General features: G+C 35.7%; 1 protein-coding gene and 1 long non-coding RNA gene across 6 annotated transcripts in view; one reads left to right on the forward strand and one right to left on the reverse strand.

Annotated features, from left to right (window-relative positions):
* The window catches only part of LOC147835935 (uncharacterized), a 379,840-nt gene that overhangs the window by 255,671 nt on the left and 99,847 nt on the right, over positions 1-24,322 (reverse strand). The window lies entirely within an intron of this gene.
* The window catches only part of ntrk3b (neurotrophic tyrosine kinase, receptor, type 3b), a 296,050-nt gene that overhangs the window by 213,274 nt on the left and 58,454 nt on the right, over positions 1-24,322 (forward strand). For all 5 annotated transcript variants that reach the window (XR_015495428.1, XR_015495429.1, XM_087260709.1 and 2 more), the window contains one exon: positions 12,131-12,319. Coding sequence is in view for 3 of the 5 variants with exons in the window: in XM_087260709.1 (XP_087116835.1) it covers positions 12,131-12,319 (189 nt within the window). In the remaining 2 variants the exon portion in view is untranslated. The remainder of the gene's footprint in view (positions 1-12,130; positions 12,320-24,322) is intronic.

The raw sequence follows: 24,322 nt of genomic DNA on the forward strand, positions 1-24,322 counted from the left end.
TGCTTAGCTTTCCTCATCTATCTGCACTGGAAACATTGGGAATTACGTATGTTGAGGCGTAGTTTTTTTTTTTTTTTAGATAGTCAAGTTAGTAGGTCCAGGGTGCAGTTTACAGGAGGGTTTGGGGTGGATTGACTCCCCTAATTAACACTTGAGGCCCCCTGGCAGACGTCAAAACAAGAAGTATTAATTATACATCTTATATAATATAATTACAATAATAGACAATATAAATATACACTACCTGAAAAATATCTTGTCGTCAATCCCAGTTGTAAGAGCAACAAATAATAATAACTTGACTTTAGTTGATCATTCCGAAAAGTGGCAGATGGTAGATTTTCCTGATGAATCATGTTGAACTGCATCCCAATCATCACAAATACTGCAGAAAACCTACTGGAACCCGCATGGACCCAAGATTCTCACATAAATCAGTCAAGTTTGGTGAAGGAAAAAATCATGGTTTGGGGTCACACTAACAATATTATTATTATTATTGTTATTATTATTATTACATTAACTTAGGTAGTCCTGCAAGAATGTTTTCTTTGCCATTCCAGATTACTTTATTACTATGTTATTTGAGTCATTGCAGAGATGTGTGGATTCAGTCCTCCAAGATCATGGGAGTCATGGGAGTCATACACAATATTAATACACAAAATTAATTCTTTTTCCACTGCACCATGACTTTATATTCTATACTGTAAATTATTTCTGTTAAGTGATAAGACTTTTGTCTATGAAAAGTCAGACTTTACTCTCCTAATTAAATTCAAAATCAAGGCATAATCATATTTTATTTTAGTAAAATAAGCATAATCTAGAGGCATTTGCCTTTCATATAAGCCACTTCTGATATCAAATGATCAACTAGAAGTCAAGTTACTATGTGTCTTCCTCAGACACCAAAACGAGCAGATTATTATATGATAAAGTATCTGAGCTGAAACTTTGCAGACACATTCTGGAGATACCAAAGTCTTATCTTACATCTTGTAAAAGGGGTCAAACAGGTGCTTTTTAATTAATCTGCAGATAACATGCATCTATGGGTGTGGTGAACTACTGTATAACCTATGTCAGCAGTAAAACATTTATTTTTTTCAAGACATCTCATGCACTCTTTTGTGATCAAATCCAGACCATGATTAATATCAAAATCCAATAAGTGTTTAATTATGAAAACCTATACACCTAAAAAAAAAAATGCATTTATAGTAATAACCTTTTTGCATTTGAAGCAGTGTTTATTTTGACAGCAAATTTTGATTTTAAGTCTTAGTCTATTGATTAAAATTACATTTTTGTTTGTCATATTTTAGTCTTCTGAATCATTTCAGTTTTAGTTTACTAAGTTTTATAAGATTTTAGAGACTAAATCTACTCTAGATTTAGTTGACTAAAATACATTTGCTTTAATTTACTTAAAACAGTGTATACATTTATTTACACAAAATATTTTCACTTAAAACTTAATTATTAAACTATAAAATACAGCATTTCATTGAAGACCAAAAATTAGATATGCATCGTTTATTTATATAATTAACAATATGTAATAGGTGCGCTTCACTTAAAGAGAAGATTTTAGCACTACAGTATCATTACATCCTTACAGACGTAAGAATTAATCACTGAATCTCTGAACGCCACCTGAACAAAGCAGTTTTGTTTTGTTGTACAGGTACACTGTACACTGACGATCACAGCAGATGTAGACAGTTCTCTAAAGGGCAGCAAGAGGCTATACCAGCTACTTTTCAAAAGTCCGTCATACACCAAGATTAATTCTACTAATTCAAGATTAATTGGATATTTTACCAAAATGTATCCCCCAATTACATGCTCATCTTGTTTTTATTAGTCAACGAAAATGTCAGTACATTTTTAGTTGTCGTCATCATCACTTTATTTTGCATTTAGTTTTCCTTAATAGAAACTTGTTCGTCACGAAATTATGATGGAAATTTTTCGTTAACAAAATTAAGTGATTTGAAGACAACTATGCACAATTACTTTCCTAAAAGTCTTTTTTTTTTTATTATTTAAGTGGCATATAAAATATATCTAACGATCATGAATGTATTTGTTGTACTTGTAATTTAACCTAATTTTGACAATTTCATAATAATAATAATGAGAATATAATACTGAATTACTATTGAATCATTCAAATCAGGATTTTATTTTTTAAGTGTGCTTATTTTCTTCTAAACCAATATTTAAAAACATATATATTTATTTATTTTAGGGCAGATTGTGACCTTGACGTTTCATTAGTCTCAGCCCATTACCTCCATTTGCTAAAGACAAACTAAGCTTGTGACGCATATGGTGAATTTAGCATTCTTGCAGAATAAAATATGCTCCTGCTTCTCTCCCAAAGCCTTTTTATATAATCATAAACAAAATAAATGATCCGCCCAATGGAGGTGTCATAAATCTTCTATAGCCTTTTTGGTGAAGGGCCATCAATATCAGTGGGTCTGTATCCCTCGGAGTAAGATTTGACTGGAAACACCAAGAGTTACAGCGAAATGTTTAATATCGAACTTTCAGATTTACTCTGTGCCAAGAAGCAGCATTTCTCAGTAGGACACTAAATGTCAAACACAAAGACGTGTGGTTCTGTTCATGAGGTGGTGTTTACTTTTAACTACGTGCTCTCTTTCACCATGTCAGCTCGTGGAGGCAATGAGTGGAGAGTTCACCAGTTCAGACAATGAGACATTTGTAAAATTGAAGGAAATGATAGTTATTTAGAGTGTTATATTGGCCTGCTTAGCAGAGCTGTATTTAGACACAATATATTTAATGATGCAAGCAAGTTAAATGATTATCTTCAATATGAATATTGATGCAACAGATATTGTTTTAAAGAGCCCGTATTATGGGTTTTTGAAAATTCCCCTCCATGTAGTGTGTAACACAGCTCTAAGTGAAGTGAAGTATCCAGCTAAGGCTTAAATCTGTTAGTGTACAGTGTTTAAAACTGTTGATTCATCTATAAAAGAGTCGACTCATAGTGCTTCAAACGAGTCGCCTTGATACCGATTCATTAGGTGTTTCGCCATGACGTACGAACGAAACCAAGTTATTCACATGCACGCGCAAACCCGGGAGATTTCAAACCTGAGGCCCCGCCCTCTGACGCAGAAACCCAGACACACACACACACACCCACAAACACACACACACACACACACACACAAACATGCCGGTCGATAGAAGTCACACTGCAGATGGATATATTGAGTCTCTACCCAAAGATGAAACCTCAGCATTATAGTCAAGCAGTTGGAAACTACATGCTACAAAGAATACTTCATCAGCGTTTGTTAAAGGAAGGATCAGTAAAGAGTAACTTACTGATGGACGTCAGGATGGATTTTTCTTCCTCCATTTCTCAAGTGTAAGTACGTGCGATTAAAGTTGCCTCGTTGACTCTAGCTTGCAAATGTATTTAGTTGTGATTTGTTACTTGTAACCGCGTGTACTGTATCAGGTTAACTGGCTTTATTCTCTTATCGCGTGCAAAGTCACGTTAAAAACGCGACGCGTGCTGCTTTGTTAACGGAGCTCCGTGGACGAGGAGTAGTGTGTGTGTCTGTGTGTGCGCGAGCTGTCGTCCGGAGGTGTGTGTTTTTGTGTGTGTGTGCGCGCGCGTTGTCGAGCAGGGTTAAGTGCGTGTGTGTGTGTGCAATATGTGTGTGTGTGTCTGTGAAAAGAGCAGAGTGAGAAGCTAGGAGATCTCCTCTACAGTTTTTGGAGTTTTTGCTCAATAAAATAGTTAGTCGTCTGTATTTTCAAGTCCATAGTCTGTATTTACATTGACCCACTGGCAGCTAAAATCCACGCCTACACTATCGAGCGTGTATGAACTGTGATTACTTTTAAATTGCTGATTAGCTGTTTGGCATTTCACTCTCTGACTGAAGGCAGTCGACCAATCGCAACAGACTGTCATTGGTCCAATCAGCGCAGATTAGCTTCGCGCTAAGGAGGGGTTTGGGAACAAATGAATCACTGGACGATTCATACAGGAGTCGCTGGGATAATTAGGTAAAAATAAATGCAGATTATAAGACCATGAAAGTGTTTTTTGACCTTGCATGCATATTAAACTGTTGTTGGAGACCCTTACAACCAAGATATGACCCTTTTGGTTTACCAATCTGATTGATTGATTGATTGATTGATTGATCGATTGATCGATTGATTGATTGATTGATTAAATAGGTATATTGATCCTATAGATAGATATTTTGATACTGTTGATAGATAAATACAATAGATAAATAGATTGGATGGATAGATGAATACATGGATGGATGTTGATCCTATAAATAGTTATTTTGATATTGTTGAAAGATAAATACAATAGATAAATGGATATAGTAGATATGATGGATACAGTAGTTGGTTACCAGATAGATAGAGCAGAGTAAAGCCAACTGTCCAATCAAAGCAAGGCTTTCTGAGGCTCTCAGAAAGGAGGGGTTTAGAGAGATCAAGCGGGCATATTAGGGAAATGAAGCACTCAGTCAAGTCTACCTTATTTTGTACATTGGATTCCACTTTAATGAAAATATATAAAACAAACTTGATTAATGTAATCATTTAGAAAAAAAACGGGGTGTTTTAGTATAGATTTAGGAGCTATGGCGCTTGGAATCTTGGAATGTCGCTGTGTCTGACATCACGGTGTTGGTTCCGTTTTCTCAGCTGAACAGATACAGTGGAAATAATAGACTGAACATAAAGACTGCAAAGCCTTATTTAACCCAATGTTGTGGACGTGGAGCTGGTGCAAATACAAGTATCAGATGTGGGTCTAATATAAATATAAATATTTATTCTATTTTACTTTTTTTCCATTTTAATTACTGATCATTTGATGCGCTTTGGTCCACTCTCTGTACTATGCTGCATGACTGCCTGTATGGGTTTTAACCAGCACTGACATTGGACAACCTAATCTAACCCAATGCATGAAGATGTGGACGAGCATCACAGAGCTGGTGCAAGTACAACAACTACAAGCATTTAAGTTGTGTGTGTTTTTTTTTCTGTGCATTCCTTTCGTTGGATGTGCTTTAGTCCACTCTCTCACGCTGGTGCAGCGCTGCCTGATGAGGGGGTTTACGTTCAGACTAATGCAACGATTAAAAACATACATGACTTCACGCTTTACTAAGTCACATCTTTGTGGATTATGTCAAGACATATTCCCTTTTCAAGTCGATCAGCTCGATCTCTCAACATGTATGAAAGATAAAAACCTGCCATGTGAAAAACCATCACAATCTTAGTTTTGATTTGAACATAAGCAGAGGTGAGCAGCTGTAGTACATTGCCTTCATTACGTCAGTAGCGGACCTTGTTGAAACCATGGTTGAAATCCAGTCAGGCAGCGTAATACAGAGAGTGGACTAAAGCACATAAAATGATCAGTAATTAAAAGAGGAAAAATAGATAGTCTTCTGAATAGTCTTCAGTCCATTATTTCCACTGTATCTGTTCAGCTGAGAGAACGGAACCAACCCCATGACGTCAGACACAGCGACATTTCAAGATGACTGCACCCTAGGTCTAAAATCTAAAATCATGCCAAAAAGTGGAAATCAATTTACAAAATGATGTAAACTTGACTGAGTGCTTCATTTCCACTTTAAATATTTGGTAACCATGGTAATTTCAGTTACAACCACATATAGGACAAAAGCTGAAGGAAAACACCATTAAGTGTGTCATCTCAACTTCATATACAGTAGAATGGAAATAAAGACTTTATTCAACAGTTTCTTCTTAGGGGCAGTATATTTTGCGCAGTTTATTTTCAACCATAATGAAACGCACTTGATCAAGCTAATTCAGTCCTTCTGGCTTATTTTAAACCCACAGGTAAGTGTGTTGAAGAAGGAGATGGAACTTGGAACTAAACTGTGCAGAGCTACAAGCCACCAGGAACTGGCTTTGACACTTGTGCTTTAAAGTCTCTAAAATGTATTCATTGATGTTGATGTAACTGAAACAAAATATTGAGTAGGGGGGCGGGGCTTTCTTTTGTGCATCGTTCCCTTATAGCAAACTAACGGCACTAAAGGTTGATGTAGGACCGGCACTCCAAGCAAGGAAGCAAATGGTCAGACTTTGATTGAAGATTATCAAAACAAACTTTTTTTTTTCCAGTGGATAAACTTGCACGGATTAATTATTCATAGAATAACAATTATTCAAGAATAACAATGTGAAAAGAGGCATTGTGCATTTTAATTTCACTTGGTTTTTAGGATTTCCTTAATACAAATTAGCAATTAAATTGTATCATATCTTATGTTAAGACCCAAGATAAGAAACGTTCTGTAACACACCCCCAAGGAACCTAACAAGTTCAACACACAATACAAATAAACAAGCCGTGTCACTTTCAGTCTGTGTGTTTGTGTCCTGCCTCTGGCTCTGCTGTTGTGGCACGACTTCATACACCTTGGACCTACGGTTGTATTTGCAGGGTTACACCTCACAGGTCCGGGCAGTGCTCCATAACCCTGAGACAGTCAAGGTGAGAAAAAAAGGTCTCTTCAACTGCTACCGGCACAAGAGTTGGTGAGATTTATTGATTTGCAGGAGAACTATTATTTCTGATGTTGCCTGTTGAAATTCACAGGATGTAACAAAAACTCGGTTGCAACACCTACTGGGCTGCCTACTCATAAAAATCTTTTAAACTACAGAAGGACTTGAGTGGTGTTTGAATACACCTTCATTTGATCAGCCATCACAAGTATCCTTCATGGGGAAACCAATACTAATATGTGTTTTGATTAGCTAGTGGAGCTAATCGTTTGTATTTCAGTCAGTATTCGTGTGGGTGTATAAAAAAGTGCTGACCTTTTAGTACAACAAGCCTCCTTTTTTTTCCATTTTCTTGAGGAATTTTAGCATTAGTTTTTGTAAGTATTGCAAAAACAAGCTCTCTGCCTAACAAAAGTATTGTTTTTTTTATGCTGATGTACTTCCAGCTGTAACAAAAAATTAAGTAGAGGCTTGGGCTTCCTTCTGTACATCATTCCTTTATAGCAAACTAATGGTAAGGCTGACGTCAGCAGAAGCAAATGGTCAGACTGTGACTACCAAAATACATTTATTACAGTGGATTAATTATTTATGTAAGAATAACAATGTGAAAAGAAACAATGTGAATTTTGATTTCACTGGGACTTTAAGATTTGCTACACACAGGATGTACAGCAATTCACAAATATCTTTTCGTATGAAAAAAAATTGAAGGATTAAAATGTTACAAAAATTATTTTCTACATAAATATAGAAACCACTGCCTACATGCCTCATCTTGGGGGACTTTTTGCTGTGTATTCATGACAATTTGCATTCATATAATATTATTATTATTAGCAGTAGTATTTTTTATGTTTGTTTTAATAAAAACAAGCTTAGATGTGTCCACCTGTCGGGTTTTCGAGCATCACCATATGGGGCACAAGAATAGAACGTTTATTTGGAAATAACTTTGACCACACTTTGTTATTAATGTTTATTTATTTTTTTGCTGGAAATTAGAACTGAATTTAGAAACAGTTTTAAAACAAATCTTAGCACTTAACAAATTAAATAAAATATGTAGGCTAATGGATGTCTTCAGTGGAGTGAGTATAACACTGTTTCTTTATCCACAAAAGTAAAGAAGTAAAAAGTAAAAATAAAGAGAAAGTAAAGAGGCTGAATGGAAGAGGCTCGTTCTTTATCCTCAAGCTGCAGATGGTCTGTTTAACTGTTTTCTCACTAGTGAAGCGTTCAGTTTTTCAACTTACAAAGTCCGCCATGTAAATAGCAAATGCTCCATGGCACGACACAACTGACTCTTAAAGGGAATGGGAGATGAAACTCAGATTGGTTTAATGCATGTTATGCTCAAAACACACCCATAACTCATTAAGAGAGTAAACACAATCCATGCGCTGGGTCAAACAGTATTTTTCAGTCCTTTAAAAAACTGGATTGGACACGACCTTAATGCTTTTGCACAATGCGCTTTAGACTTTGTGCCTAGTTTGTTAAAATAGAGCCCTAAGATTCTTACATGTTTCATTCTAGTTTATCTTCCCAAAACTTGAATTTTGAAGCCTAAAACCTAAAGCCTGAACTAAACTGAGTTTGTATGACCTTGAAGTCAACTTTTAAGCAAGAATTAACTTAAAATATTAACTAAAATAAAAATAAAACCACAAAATTGTGGAAAACTTTGTGGAAAAGATTTTTTTAAACATTCTTTTTTAAACTCCATTGACTTTGGGATATTATCACATAGTTACAATTTAATTGTGGGTTGTACTCAAGTACTCTATGTAGACAGCAGTACAGCACACTAGGTTAATGAAAGAGTAATATTCCAGTAGTCATTTTGACAAATGGGAATAATTTTCCAATCAGTAGGGTTTAAAGTACAATTGAAATCAAAACTAACCATATGATTTTGTTAGCTCACATTGCTAGTTTTGTGGTGAACAATTCATCTGTGCATGTCATTTAGAGAAAAAAAAATCAATAGTTTGTCGTTGTAATCTAAAATTTAAATCTGAAAACGCACTTTGTTTGTTTTCAGTTAAATCCTCAGATTACGTCTGTCTAAGGTATTGGGCGTAGGTAACATATTTAACCACGCCCTCCGACTGTCCGTTTTGACATCAAACACAAATGGTGAGGAGGAGGCGGAGTCTGTTAGGTTGTAATAACTCTCCCCAAAACCCCTTTCCCCATCATTCTGAATGAAACGCCTGCTCTTTTCTACATCCAATCAGCTTGCAGTAGAAGAAAAACAAGCCACACCCACTGTTTCCTTATTTAATATTCCGTTTCTGAACTTCCAGTTCATGCAGACTTTAAACGGTATTTGCAACACTTCAGTTGCACTTTGCTGTTGATTTGCTTGTTGCCCGTGTTCAAACTGGTCTCAAAACTGCTTTTAAACAACAAATGATTTAAGAAGTCATGATTTAAAAGGAGCTCACTGAAAATTGCATGTTTACTGGCGATAGCAACCTTCCTTTCTAAATTCCGACCAACGTCTGTCTGTCTGTCTCTCTCCTTCTCTCTCTCTCTCTCGTGGAACATTTTAAACCATGGCCGTTTCACAGTGAATAAATAAGTAAACTTGATGAAAGTGTTTTAGACATCTTTGTAGCCTTGTGAAGTCACTCGAAAGGCTTTGTGTTGTGAAATGAGCTGAAGCTTGTTTAGTCGCCCTGTTTAGCTGGTGTAATGTCTCTTTTGATTCTTTACAAAGACTGATTTTGAAATCAAAGAGGTTGTGGTAAAATATCCCTTTTTTCCCCAATGCTTCTCAGTAACATTCACAGGCTTTCTGTAGCTTTAATGGAGGTCAATTTAAGACTTTTAGCCACATTATGTAAAAGAAATGATTAAAATGTAAAAAAAAAAAAAAAAAAAACTATACTTAAAAAATGGCTTTTGCTGCTTGTTCAAATTATTGGTTTTGGGAGGACAACTTAATTGTTTTATGTTCAATCCACCTAAATATGTAAAAACTATTAAGTTAACTTAATCGATTTGTGTTGGGACAACACGAATAAATTATGTGGAATCCAGCATTTCTCACAGTGTAGAACATTGTTAAATATTTTGATGACTAATGTACGTTTGTCCCAAATTTTTCAAAGAATGTTTAAATCCAGAAATGTAAGCAATTTTAGTGATATGGGCCGTGTTCATGCTAATGGTTTCTCACACACACAGACACAAACACTCACACACTCGATTTCATGTTTTATATTAAAAAAGGAAACACCAACAATGCTTTAATATGTTGAGTGTTTTATTAGCCTGCACAGAGCAGCATTTTAACAGAAGCTTAATATGTATTTAGTTTGCTAAAACAGCTGATTCTCCACATGATCACAAGCTGAAGAACTGGAAGTGGAGGACTGTGGCATAATAAAAGCTCTGCTGTTTTTATGCTGTGTCTCGCTCGTCTCTCATCAGCAATCATTTCCTTTCAACAGCTTTCAGTTTTATTCTGCTTCATACCACCATGGTAATAAGTGTTGACAACTTTACCTCATCTATCGACATGATTTCTGCAGGAGTCCCGTAGGATGTAATAAAGATCACAACTCCATAAATGATCCATAAACTAAGGCTTTGTTTGTTGTGAATACACGCCCTCTACTGGCAAAAATTGCATACTGTTTAAGACCAATTAAAGAAACCACAGGGATCAAAACATCAGTACGTTCTCTAAATATGAATAAAAGTGTGTTTCTAAAATGTAGGTTTTGTACCCTACACTGTATAAAATATTCATAAATTAGCTTTAGCAAATTTGTTTTATGTGTTACGTGCAGGGGCGTAGTTTTAGGGTGGACAGAGAGGGCGTGCCCCCACCTATATCCACCAACTACTGAAGTGTCCCCACCAATAATTTAATTCACTTAAAAAAAAAAAAACATTGCATTGTCAGTGTAAACCTAGACATGCCGAAAGGGTTAAATCACGTTCTCTCCTCGAGTCGCACCAATATTATGAAGCTGCAGGAGCCAAACACATATGTACATTGTGATTGGCTGTGCCTTTCCCTGCTGTCATGTGAGAGGCTGCTTTCAGATACAAGCAGCAAAAAAAAAAACTGCGCAGGGGGAATTTTCTGATGTGTCTGACGCGCACGAGTGAGGATGGCGGTAGCAAAAGAAGGTGGACATAAAGAGCTTTTTTTTAACGAAAAGTGTAAGTCACATAAACTCAAATTCGCTACTGAATGAGTCCATCAAGATAATGCCGCTATTGCTGGTGTTTTTCACCGCTTCTACTGTCAGCCTAACGTTAAAGCAGACTGATATATTCTGTGAACAATAAGTTATTCCCTGAAAACTAACGGCAGTATAAACACCTACATGTAAACGTATATGACCCTGCTAGTTTTCCTAATCTTAGAGTAACCACTCTAATTTCGGTTGAAACTATTTGTCAGAAAAGCTACAGCCTGTGCTCCATCTTTTAACAATACTATGAGACATGTTTAACTTGTACGAAAAATAAATGAAAGTCTTCGATTACAAATTACTGACTACTACTGGAAAATTGTAATCTGTTTACATTACTAATGACTTCATGTAAGAAGTAATCAGATTACTAATTACTTTACTTTGAAGTTACTTTTCAAACATGAAATATACCCATAAAAATACCAAAAAAACTGCAGCTCTTCCAGTAATTTAATATTCACTGAAAAAAACATTGCAGTGGGTTGATCACAGCAGCTTGACATATTCAAAAGACTTAAAGGGTTCAATCAAAACTTAAAATTCTCTCATCATTCACTTGTTCCAAACTGGTTTGTCTTTTTTTGTTAACACAAAAGTAGACATGAAGAAAACTGGATACCTGTAACCACTGACATCCGAAGTATGCAAAAGCACTGCAGTGTTTGAGTGTTGTTTGTTTGTCTGAGGTAATTAATCTACCGTAATGTGTATATTCCTCACAAAGCATGAAACTGATCAGTTCTTGTCACGTGACTATATATATATATATATTTTTTTTTTTTTTTTTTTTTTTTTTTTTTTTTGTGGAAAGATTGCTTAAACTAGATACAAAAATGATCTCAGACGATGTTTGACTGCCATAATTTATTTCTCTTTGAAATAAGCTGTATATTGAGATGTGGTGGAATTGACATTTTTTCAGTTCATGATGGGAAAAAAAATTCTCTTCTAATCCAAGTTTGTCCTCTTACAGATCTTAAAACAAGACAAATTTTTTAAACGTATGAGGCTATGTTGCGTTAATTTTGAACACGTTTTTTTTTTTACTCAACTTCACAAGGCTAAAAGTGCCCGTAGTTGAAGAATGGCCCACATACGTTTCTAAAAAAAATCTAAATATTAAAAAGATCCAAGGATTTAAGATAATGATGACCATTATGATATGTTTAATGATGACCATTAAACACATCATAACAGTCTTGTTAAGGCTCCACTTTGAGGCCTTAATTTGTGGAATGGTGAATTAAGCCTTTATAAGATCCACAGAAACCCTGTATTCACACTACTTGTACGTTTATCGTTTCTTTGTGCTTGTTCTGCAGGCCCAGTGGCAGTCATCAGTGGGGAGGAAGACTCTGCGAGCCCTCTTCATCATGTGAATCATGGTATTGTCACACCCTGCTCTCTTGACGCCGGACCCGATGCTGTTGTGATCGGCATGAGTCGCATTCCTGTCATAGAGAACCCACAGTACTTTCGACACGGTCACAACTGCAACAAGCCCACCACCTGTGAGTACACGTCCCGCTATTTGATGCTCTGATCCAATATAAATGTGTTTGGTTCTAAAAAAAAAAAGTACAACTGAAAAGTTGATGGACATCAGATTTGTTTTGTTTTGTTTTGTTTTTAAGGTCAGTTATAATTTAAGAAATGAGCAATTCCATGCAAGTGTGAGCCAACTCTTATCTTTTAGATTAGCATTATTTTTGGGGGGTTTACAGCATGTGGTATAATGTAAACGCACATTTTTGGTCACATCCAACGCAACTATTTTCCTCATTTAAAATTTAAAATATGTTTACAGATTGATATTTTTCTAATCTGTGGTTAGTTGTTTTAAAAATTTAAAGAGATGTTTCAATATAATGTTAACATTTACTTTGTCAATTTAATTTACTGTCAATTTAAGTTTAGAATTTTTACTGCAAATGTCAGATCCATAACGCTGGAATTTTTTAAACCATACTTGTATTCAACAAGGCTGATGGCGTTGTCATTTTTGTGGAGATGCTTTACAGCTGAATCACATCCTGCAATGTTGTATTGAACTGAACTAATTGACAATTGAGTTTAAAAATAATATTCCTTGTTTGGAACTGCTTCTAGCGGAATTGAACTCTACTCTGCTGGATAAACGTCACTCTGTTATTAATCTGAACTGAACCAACACTAAATTCATGGCTTGGTCTAAAGGATGATATTCGGTGCTGATTAACAAGAAAATCTAAAGTGATAGAAAAATGATTATACAAATATTGCTCATCTCTGAATGTCTGCTTTGAAATAATGTGTACTATATATGAGGACACCGCCCCACAAATCTTTTAAAGAATATTTTCTATAGGCTTTACACTTTTATATTTGTGCATATACATTAGAATACTAAAGGCAAATCTGGAGCTAATCTACAAAATAACTTACAATAATAGTTAAATTACTAGCCCAAATTTATTGCTATAGAAAAATATTAAATAAAATCTCCAAAAATATTGAGAAAAACAAAAATATATACAATTTTGCTGAAATATTGTAGTTTGTATTTTTTGCAAGATTTTGCATACATTAAAATGCATTATCTTTTCATTTTAAAGATGTTTTGTGACTAAAAATATATAATATAATATAATATAATATAATATATAATATGATATAATATAATATAATAAATATAATATAATATATTATAATATAATATAATATAACAAAATCTTTATTAATAACATACAAAAAAGTAAATATTTTCTAAAAGTTGCATAATAAACGTTAAAAAAAACCTATAAAATTTCTGGTAATAAACGGCTGCTGTGGTTGCCAGAATTTACCATTAAAAACACAGTAGATGCCTTATAAGAAGTATCTACATTTTACGGTAAACTACCATATTTCATTCATAGTGTTAATGCAGCAATGTCTTGAAGTACTAACATCTACACTTTGTACATTTGTAAAACAGACTAAAACAAAAGCATGTGGGGATAAAAAAAAAAGACCCTCACAATGAACCAATGCTCATCACAAACAACTTTTTTCCCTTTCCAAAAAGCAGAACTTAATATATACTGTAGGTTCTCAGTGTCATTTACACAACTACTAAACACAACCATGGTAACACACGCAAAACTAAAATGATGCAATAAACATTATTTATATTACTCTAATTAGACTCTATTATTAGATTAATGAACATAACTGATGTCATGCAGGGAATTCCGGGAAAGTCGATTGGATTTATGGTGATGAAATGATATATTTCTTAAGAAATAATATAATTATATAATGTATCTTATATACATTAATTACATAGGGCGGCACAGAGGCTCAGTGGTTAGCACTGTTGCCTCACAGCAAGAAGGTTGCTGGTTCAAATTCCAGCTGGGCCAGTTGGCATTTCTGTGTGGAGTTTGCATGTTCTCCTCGTGTTCATGTGGGTTTCCTCCGGGTGCTCCGGTTTCCCCCACAAGTCCAAAGACATGTGGTATAGGTGAATTGGGTAGGCTAAATTGCCTGAAGTATATGTGTGTAAAATGAGTGTGTATGGGTGTTTCCAAGTGATAGGTTGCAGCTGGAAGGGCATCTGCTGTGGACAACATGTGCTGGATAAGTTGGCGGTTCATTCCGCTGTGATGACCCTAGATTAATAAAGGAACTAAGCCGAAAAGAAAATGAATGAATGAATCAATTAACTATATAGGATGAAACGGTGGCTCAGTGGTTAGCACTGTCGCCTCAGGAATAAGGTGCCAGCTGGGTCAGTTCGGATTTCTATGTAGAGTTTGCTCGTTCTCCATGTGTTAGCGTGGGTTTCCTCCGGGTGCTCCGGTTTCCCCCACAGTCCAAAGAAATGTATTATAGGTAATTGGGTAAACAATATTGGCCTTAGTCTGTGAATCAAAGAGTATATGGGTGATTCTCAGAACTGGGTTGCAGCTGGAAGGGCATCTACTGCGTAAAACATGCTGGAATAGTTGGCGGTTCATTCCGCTGTGGTAACCCCTGATAAATAAGGGACCAAGTCGAAGGAAAACTAATGAATAATTATATAACACAGTAATATATTTCTTAACATATACATATCATGAAAGCATACCATTAAGCAGGTAACAGATTCTTCAGTGTAGCATTGTTTTACCATAAAAAAGCCATTTTTTTTCTTACAATGTACATACTGTATATGTAAAGAAACACTTTAAAACATGATTTAAAAAAATGAATGCATGCGTTTAAGTTTGTGACTCTTAACCCTGCAGTGTATGCTTATGATGTAGCACAATATATAGGTCACTGTGAAGATGTTCAAGCACAATAGTGTTACAAAAATAGAAGACATTCTGCGAGTGCATAGGAACAAACGCACACCCCATTGTTTGTATTAATGGCCATGAGTGTAAACGCAGAGCTCCGGCTAAGATTTATGAGATCATTTATTTATTTATTTGTTATTTTCGGTGGTCTGCCATGACCGAGGAGCTCCACACTGACAATTACTTTTGTGGAGCAAACGGCGTCTTGTTTAAGACTTTTAATGCAATTAACTGGAACAAATATACTTGTCACTTTACATTAGTGATTTCGCTAGCCAAATTTAAAGGTTAAAAGGAGCCCGGATTGATTTAAAGCACATAGTATTGGATATATATGAGGACACGGACTTGCACACATCAACACACGCACACACAGTCTATTTATATTCCAGGCACAAAGCAGTGGTCTATTCACAAGGTGCACTGACGCCTATGAAAAGGAATCCAAAGGCAGAGGACAATCACATTTTGCCCTCATGAATAAATTAACTCTTTATGCATAATGGATGGCATAAAATCTTTATAGCTGTAGATACATAACCATCATGGCCATGCTCATATCTGATGAGTGTGTGATATTTAATTGACAGTTTGCAGCTTAAGAGAGGGTGTATTTTTTGCTTCTCAGCCTGCGAGCTACTAGAAAGCACTTTATGCCTTAGCTGTAGTAAACTGAATCATTTATATAAAGATACACCTAATAAAAACGCTCCAGCTCATGATTTTTTTATAGATGGACCAAACTGGTGGAGCGATTCATATGGGATGTGTGTACTATCCGACCTGTTTTACCAAGCTGCTATTGACTTGACTGATAATAAACCAAGTGTGTTAGAAGTTATGAAAGCAAAAAAATTTAAAAAATTAAAATAAAGTTCCACCACATCCCATAAGTGCTCTATTGGATTGATATATGGTGACTGTGGAGGCCATTTGAGTACAGGGAACTCATTGTCATGTTCAAGAAGGAATTTCCGCTCACAGAACTGCCGCTCACTAGATATTTTCTCTTTTTGGTATCATTCTCTGAAAACCATAGAGATGGTTGTGCATGAAAATCCCAGTAGATCAGCAGTTTCTGAAATACTCAGAAAAGCTCGTCTGGCACCAACAACCATGTCACATTCAAAGTCATTTAAATCACCTTTCTTCCCCATTCTGATGCTCGGTTTGAACTGCAGCAGATCGTCTTGACCATGTCTACATATCTAAATGCATTAAGTTGCTGCCATGTGATTGGCTGATTAGAAATTTGCTTTAACAAGCGGTTGGATAGGTGTGCCTAATAAAGTGGCCGGTGGAGTGTATATTTATTATATAGTTAAATAATATCACACAACAGGAGTGCCACTTTTTCACATATCATGGTGAGTGTGGCTACAAAAGTGATATTGATTTTCTATACTTTTAACAAGTTAATAGTGATCCAAACAAAGTCAGAGCAGAACATTTATGCAAAAATGCAGTATTTAAATCCTGGACGTTTTTAATGAGTCAATGATCCATTCATAAAGATAGTAACTTGCTTTGTTTCTAAGGGCGCTTTCACATCTGTACTACGTTTCTTTTGGTCTAGATCAGGGGTCACCAATCTCGGTCCTGGAAGTCCAATGTCCCAGCATGGTTTAGCTCCAACTTGCCTCAGCACACCTGCCTGGGTGTTTCAAGTATACCTAGTAAGATCTTGATTAGTTTGTTCAGGTGTGTTTGATTAGGGTTGGAGCTAAAATCTGCAGGACACCGGCCCTCCAGGAACTAGATTGGTGAGCTCTGATCTAGACCGAGAGTGAAAAAAAATTATACATTATAGCATTTTTCACACATTTTGATTCCATTTCACACCAGACTCACTGCTGAAATGAAATAAAAAGCAGTCACGTGACAACATCCATATCAGGTATTGGTTAGAGCATTGGTGTCCAAACTCAGTCCTGGAGGGCCGGTGTCCTGCAGATTTTAGCTCCAACTTGCCTGAACACACCTGAAAGGATGTTTCTAGAAAGCCTTGTAAGAGCTTGATTAGCTAGTCCGGGTGTGTCTGATTGGGATTGAAACTAAATTTTGCAGTATACCGGCCCTTCAGGACCGAGTTTAGACGAATTTCCTGAACTGCATTTTGATTAGTCTAAATTAATGTGCAGGAAACTCACATGAGCAGCACATGAAAGTAAATAAAAAAGTGTGTCCATGATCTACCATACTTGCAATAAAGTGTAAAAAAAAATCTCTTCCCAGAACGCATGTCGCAGCTGACTACACTGTAAAAAATTCAGGGTTCATTACAATGGATTTGTGTTGGGACAACATGAAAAAGTTAAGTTAACTTCTTAGCTTTTACAAATACAAGCGGATTGTACATAAAACAATTAAGTTTTTAAATCAAGAAAAAAAAAATCACAAACTGTTTTCTTTTAACTCATTTTGAATAAGTAGTTTGAACTACCAGCAAACATAATTTTTGGAGTGTACAGCAGCTGGTTTAGTCCAAAAAAGTGAAGTACTTTTTGCATTTGGGTCAGTTCGAGGTTGGTTCACATTCTCATCATAAATTAATAAACATAGACCTTGAGTCGTTCTCTTTTGGTGCACACCAGAGTACAATTTCAGCTTTCACACCTCCCCAAATGAACCGCACCAAACTCACTTAATAAACTAATAGAATTAAATGAGGAGGGTGAGAAAACGGCCTAAATCAGGGGTCACAAATCTCAGTCCAGGAGGGCCGGTGATTCTGCCTTTTTTAACTCCAACTTGCCTCAACACAACTGCCTGGGTGTTTCAAGTATACCAAGTAAGACCCTGATTAGCTTGTTCAGGTGTGTTTGATTAGGGTGGGAGCTAAAATCTGCAGGACACTGGCTCTCCAGGAACAAGTTTGGTGACCACTGGCATAAATGAATCAGCTATTTTGAACAAATCACTTGAATTAAGACAGGACATAAGGACATGCTTGTCAGTAACATACGGTCAATTTCACTGTAATATTTAGAATTTTAATGTGCATAATAATATTTTATAAAGATTTTTTTAATTCCTAATAAAAAAAAACATTTAATTTGTTTTTATTTAATGTGAAACAGTAATGATGTTTTAATAATATAAGTCTTAAAATATTTCTGGATTTACTTGTAATTTGTAAGAAAATGCTTTTAATAGCACAATGTTATATATATATATATATATATATATATATATATATATATATATATATATATATATATATATATATATATATATATATATATATAATTTAAATATTTATTTTTTTTTTTTTTTGTCTGTCTGTGTGCGTTTGTTTGTTTGGTCAAATCTAGATCCAAAAGTTGCCCTCCAGTGTAGAGAAGATGATTAGCCCAATGCATAATTCTGCTACGAGGTGTCAAGCCTCAGCAGAAACTCACCCTGCAGGGGGCGCTTATGAGTGAAGGTTAGGGTTAGGGGTTAAGGTTTTTTTTTTTTTTTTTACATTATAACACAATTACAAAAAGGCAAAATTCGAAAAACAACTATCATCTACATTTATAGAACAGAGCACAAGTTATAAAGTCAATAAAATAGTAATACAAAAAGATACACTTAAACCATAGAATAGACACACAAATACAACTAAAAGAAAGAAAGAAAGAAAGAAAGAAAGAAAGAAAGAAAGAAAGAAAGAAAGAAAGAAAGAAAGAAAGAAAGAAAGAAAGAAAATTCACACCGGGTCTTCTATTAATTACATCTTTTTCAATAAACTCAACAGTCTTCTTCCACATTTTGATTGTATCAACTTTAAAGATTTACAATATCGCCACAATTCCTTTTGAAAAACTAAAAATAGTGGCTTTGTTTTAAGGCACTTGCACTTATGAATATAAAATTTCCCCAAAATTAGAATATTGTTCAATACAAATTGAGTATTAATATCTTTCCCTAATAAAGCAAAGAAAATATAATTTTTTGAAAATTGTGAGGATAACTTGAGAGAAATCTTTTAACTCGAATGAATTAGACCAAAAGGTTCTGCTATATAAACATGCAAAAAATAAATGTGCAGTCGTTTCAATGTCAACCTCACAGAATGTACAATTGTTGTGATCAAAAGTAAATCTATGTCTAATAAACTCTGAAGACGGGTAAATATAATTAAAAAATGTAAATGTACTTCTTTAGCTTTTGGAAGGTATTGGGAAGGAAAGAAACATTGTCTGTCTGTCCAGTTAGCACACGGTTCAATACTTCAGAACTGTTTTTTTTTTTTAAGGAGAAACGATTTATTGCAATACTCATTTTGTTTTACTTAAAAGCCAAGAAAAGTACACTCGTTCCTAGTGTATTGTATAAAAAAAATTTAAACTGAAATCTCTCAGCTGCTGGTAGCCCATGTACAAACTGGCGAACACATAAATCCTACACTTTGAAAATAAACATACATATGAAGTTAATAAAGATAAATTGGCCATTTCAAATAAACATTTTTGTACTTAAGTAAACATAAATAAACCGTCTTAATTATCTCTGTGCTGAAAACTGACTGTCGTCTGTAACACGGATCGAGTGCTTTTATAAAATGACAAAAGCCTGCATCTCCCATTAACGAAAACGGCTGCAAATCTTTAGCAATAAACACCCGCACTGCCTTTGTTATTTTTATGCGTCTCTCGGAACCAGTTGAGTATGCTTGCTTGAAAGATTCAGCGAGGGATTGTTGCTATTTGGAGGACTCCTCTGCTTACCTTCTCTGCTATTCTGCCTTCAGACAGTGATATTGCTGGGTGATAGCGCTGCAGATGTACAGACACGGATAAAACAATGCTTGCACACAGTTATTTTTTGTTCACCGTTTTTTTAATTTTTTTATTGGCATTATACTTACTGGCAAAACCGAAATGTCCTCACACCGCAGATTTGAAAGACGCCGGCGCTTTCTCATACTGTTGCCTCGATCACTTCGCCGGCGCTTCCTTGTACTGTTGCCTCAGCCTCACTTCACCGCCGCTCGCAATGTTAAAGTGTGGAATGATGGTCAAGCGCCCCCTAACTTTAGAGCATAGTGATTGGACATTTACTCACGGGGAGGAGTTTCCTCATCTCAGCTCATGGATTTAGAGGCACACACAGTCAATTTGGGGAGATATAAAATGCACAAATTATTTAAACGCAAAACCGAGAAAGAGACAATTCACAAGCGCGTATTGAACCGTTGAGGTCGTACCGTACGGTTCAATATTATATTAAGAACCATGGCATGCATCCATCCATCCATCCATCCATCCATCCATCCATCCAATGATTAGGGTTTAAGTGTGTGGTGTGTGTGTGTGTGTGTGTGTGTGTGTGTGTGTGTGTGTGTGTGTGTGTGTGTGTGTGTGTGTGTGTGTGTGTTTGATTGAAAAATGTTGAGACTGACCCTATTTTTATTCATAAGACAGTTCCAACAATTAAAAATTGTGACTTGCATGACGCTGGTTTAATCTGCAGACCGCTGCAGTAGGTGTGTTTTTTTTAAAGAAGCTGTTGCACAATTTCAAGCGTGTCCTTTGAGCCGTGACATGCTGACTTTTCAGGAATCCATTAGATGACTGACTCACACCATCTATTCTGCTTTATAATCCAGTTGTGCTGCCTTTACTTCCTTCCTCAACCCAAGAGGAGTTTGCCTCTGAACTACCTGAACTGCATCTCAGTCAGAGGTTAGCATAAGGTTTTGATTTACCTATATCCAAGATCCAAGAAGAATGATCTCTCCGGCTTCTTATCCGCACATGGTGACTAGGCAAAAACTTTTGAAATATTTTTGAAGCATCTATTTCTTAAGAGCATTTCTTTATCTTTGTCTAAGGCCCAATACCAATTCTGCTTTTGTACCTCTTCCCTTGAAACAGAGTGTGAAGCGTAAGGGCTTTAAAATGTACCCCTAAGAAATGGGACAGCACCAGCACACGTCATCATGTGTCATTGCAATCTCTTGCTTCATATGAGATCGACGATCGTGATCGTGTATTTACTAAAGGCAACGATATCATGTTATCCTATAGATATAATGTGGCAATAAGCACGTAACTATACTGTGCATTTACACAGTGGCCAAATTTATCTAAACACAAGAAAACAACATTAATATTCTAGCAGAGATTTTAAAAAGGTCATTCCCAGTCACCAGACTTTTCTGACAGGGCTTTTGAGTGTCATTGTGTTACCACGACTGGGGTGGAGTGACAGGAGACGCCAGGAGGTAAGATCCAATGTGCAGGTTTATTCAATGGCTGGCAAGCAATGGTCAAATCAGGTGCAAACGGGTATGTAAAGACAGTCCAGAATCGTAGTCGATATAAACAGGCAGAAGGTCGAAAGGCAGGCGGCTAAACAGGATAACTGGGATACAAGGCTAGGGTCTAAACACAGAAAAACAAGACAGGGAGAAACGCTTCGTAATGTCACACTGGGAAAACAAGACTCGGCAAACTGGTAGCGTGAGAGAGTGGCTTATGAGTGGGATGAAATCAGTCTGTGAACAAGGTCCAGCTGGTGATGCAATCAGGATAAATGACTGAGCAGGGGTGTGTGTCTGGGAGCAGTGCATGTATGAATGTGTAGTCCTGGGGAATGCAGAAGTCCTGAGAGTTCGTGTGAGAACCAGCGATCTCTGGAAACCGATCGCTGGTTGTGTGACACATTGAGTGTCAGATGTGAAAGTATGTTGCGGCACTGCTATACAGGGGTTATTAATATTGTGACTTCTTGATTCCACCTTAAGTCACTAGAGAAACAGTGAGGGTTCTTTGATTCATGACGCGCTGGATATCTGAGACAGACATGCTGAGCCCAAGATGTTAGAAGCAAAACTTTATATAAACTTGAAACATGACATATAACAAATTAAATGACACAACTCTGTGGGTTGAATACCTGTTGCGTATGGCGTTAGGGCTGATTATTGCGTTGTAGCATGGCGTGTAGTTTATAGGGTTGCTGCGTGTGCAGTGGCGGTCAACAAAAAATATGGCTACCCCACCCTCATTCTCTCTTCCTAACACCTGTGTGAGTGTGCATGCGCTTAATTTGCACTAACAGGTGCCCACGTGACCAAAACATAATACGTCATTGTAAAACCCAAACTAATCGGTAAACATTATCATTAAATGAAAAGTAATATGACTTCTAAAATTATTTTGGATTAAAGATAGCAAATTTTAGCAGATTTTAATAAGCGTTTATTAATTTTTTTCTTAAATGCAAACACCTTTATGAACGCATTAAAACTAGGGATGCTCCAAACGATCGGCCAATGATCACATTTCATGACTCGTTCAGTACAAGCCGATCTGGCTGATCTTATGAAACGATCGCAAAAAGTTCAGTAATTTTGACAATATTGCAAGTTCACTGACTGACTGATTTCAAGATAAAAAAAAAACTATTGTTTTTTTAACATGAATATTTAATAATTAACTTCTAGCAATATACTTACTGCAATAAACAGTAGTTTATAGGCCTGTTTCCTTTTAGTTAAGAAGTATTATTTATAGGTGTGCATTTTAACTTCTTATGCATCAAAGATGCACTCCAAACTTGTTCTTGATTGATCATTTGTGACGTTTCTAAATAGCATTTTATAAATTTTCTTACCAATTGTCATATATGTGGTATATTATTGTCTGTGGTGGTTCATTCCACTGTGGAGACCCCTAATAAATAAGGGACTAAGCTGAAGTCAAATAAATAAATACAGCTGCTTCTGGCCATGACATGTTCACACCTAAATGGTTATAAGAGACGTGTTTAAGGTATTATATGTAGCATCCTTCATTTATTCTCTTAGGGAAGGCGAGATCTTCTCTTAAGGTTCATACTTGAAGGGAAAATGTGCTTAATGGATTATAAAGCTTGAAGCATTAGAATCGGTACTCAGTATTGGCCAATCACCCTGACATGGAATTGGTATTTTGTACCGGCTGCAAAACTCCTGATTGGAGCATCCCTAATTAAAACATGTTGGATTGTTGTAAAAATTCATAACAATGACAAAAAATACTAATTTGTACATCTTCTGACTTCGGTGTGCAGCCATGCTGCCTCAGTTGATGTTGTAGTCAGTGAAATTTTCGTACCACTTGGTTTCAAATGTGGTTCTGAAAAATCTCAGTTTCAAGGGCTATCCACACCTTCAGGGAATTGGGACACCCCTACCCCTTCACATGAACATGCAAAAGTAGGAGTATTGGCGTATTGTGATTGGGCCTAAATGTCCTAATAAAAATACATTATTTTCTTTTTTTTTTCTATGTAAAATATACATATTTATTATGGATTATGTTTACTTCTAAAAAATGAAAAATAATCTGCAGACAGCCCAAAATAGATTGTGTAAAAATTTTATGAAAGTATCTCCACTGACACATTTGCATAATGAACATTATAGTGAAAGTTTTTTTTTTTTTTTTAAAGTTAAAACAGGGAAACGTTTTGGAAAGTAGTGATGGTACCAAAACATTTTCTTGACTATCATGATTTGGTAATTGTCATTTAACTAGAACGGGCAGCAGGGACATTTATTATTGTAGATTTAAGAGTGAAACATTTAAATGCCATCTGAATTTTTTTTAAGTTTGTATTTTTATCAGGCTTCTGTATGCAGGTTCACTAATATCCCTTTTATGGCTCATAATAAGTTCTTTTCATGGTCTTTAAAAGGTAAATAACTGGAACAAAGGAGGCTAAGAAAAAGATTTTCGAATGAAATTTGAGATGGCTCTTGAAAGTTCAATGGTCAAAATTATTAGCCCCTTTAAGCTTTTTTTGTTTGTTTGTTTGTTTGTTTGTTTTTTGTTTTTTTTTGGTTGTCTACGAAACAAACCATCGTTATACAATAACTTGCCTAATCACCCTGACCTGCCTAGTTAACTTATTAAACTAGTTAAAGGTTTAAATGTCACTTTAAGCTGTAGAGGTGTCTTGAAAAATATCTAGTAACATATTATTCACTGTCATCATTGCAAAGATAAAATAAATCAATTATTACAAATGAGCTTCTAAAACTATTATGTTTAGAGATGTGTTTAAAAAAACAGCTCTCCGTTAAACAGAAATTGAGGGAAAAAATAAACAGAGGGCTAATAATTTAGGAGGTTTAATTCAAGAGATTCAATTTGAGAGTGTTTTTAGAAGTGAAATTTAAAAGTGGTTGTTTTTTTTGTTTTTTTTTGGGTGGGTGTCGGGGGGGTTCGGGTG

The sequence above is a fragment of the Danio rerio genome, chromosome 7, assembly GCF_052040795.2.
Source record: "Danio rerio strain M-AB ecotype USA chromosome 7, GRCz13ab, whole genome shotgun sequence".
Taxonomy (NCBI): domain Eukaryota; kingdom Metazoa; phylum Chordata; class Actinopteri; order Cypriniformes; family Danionidae; genus Danio; species Danio rerio.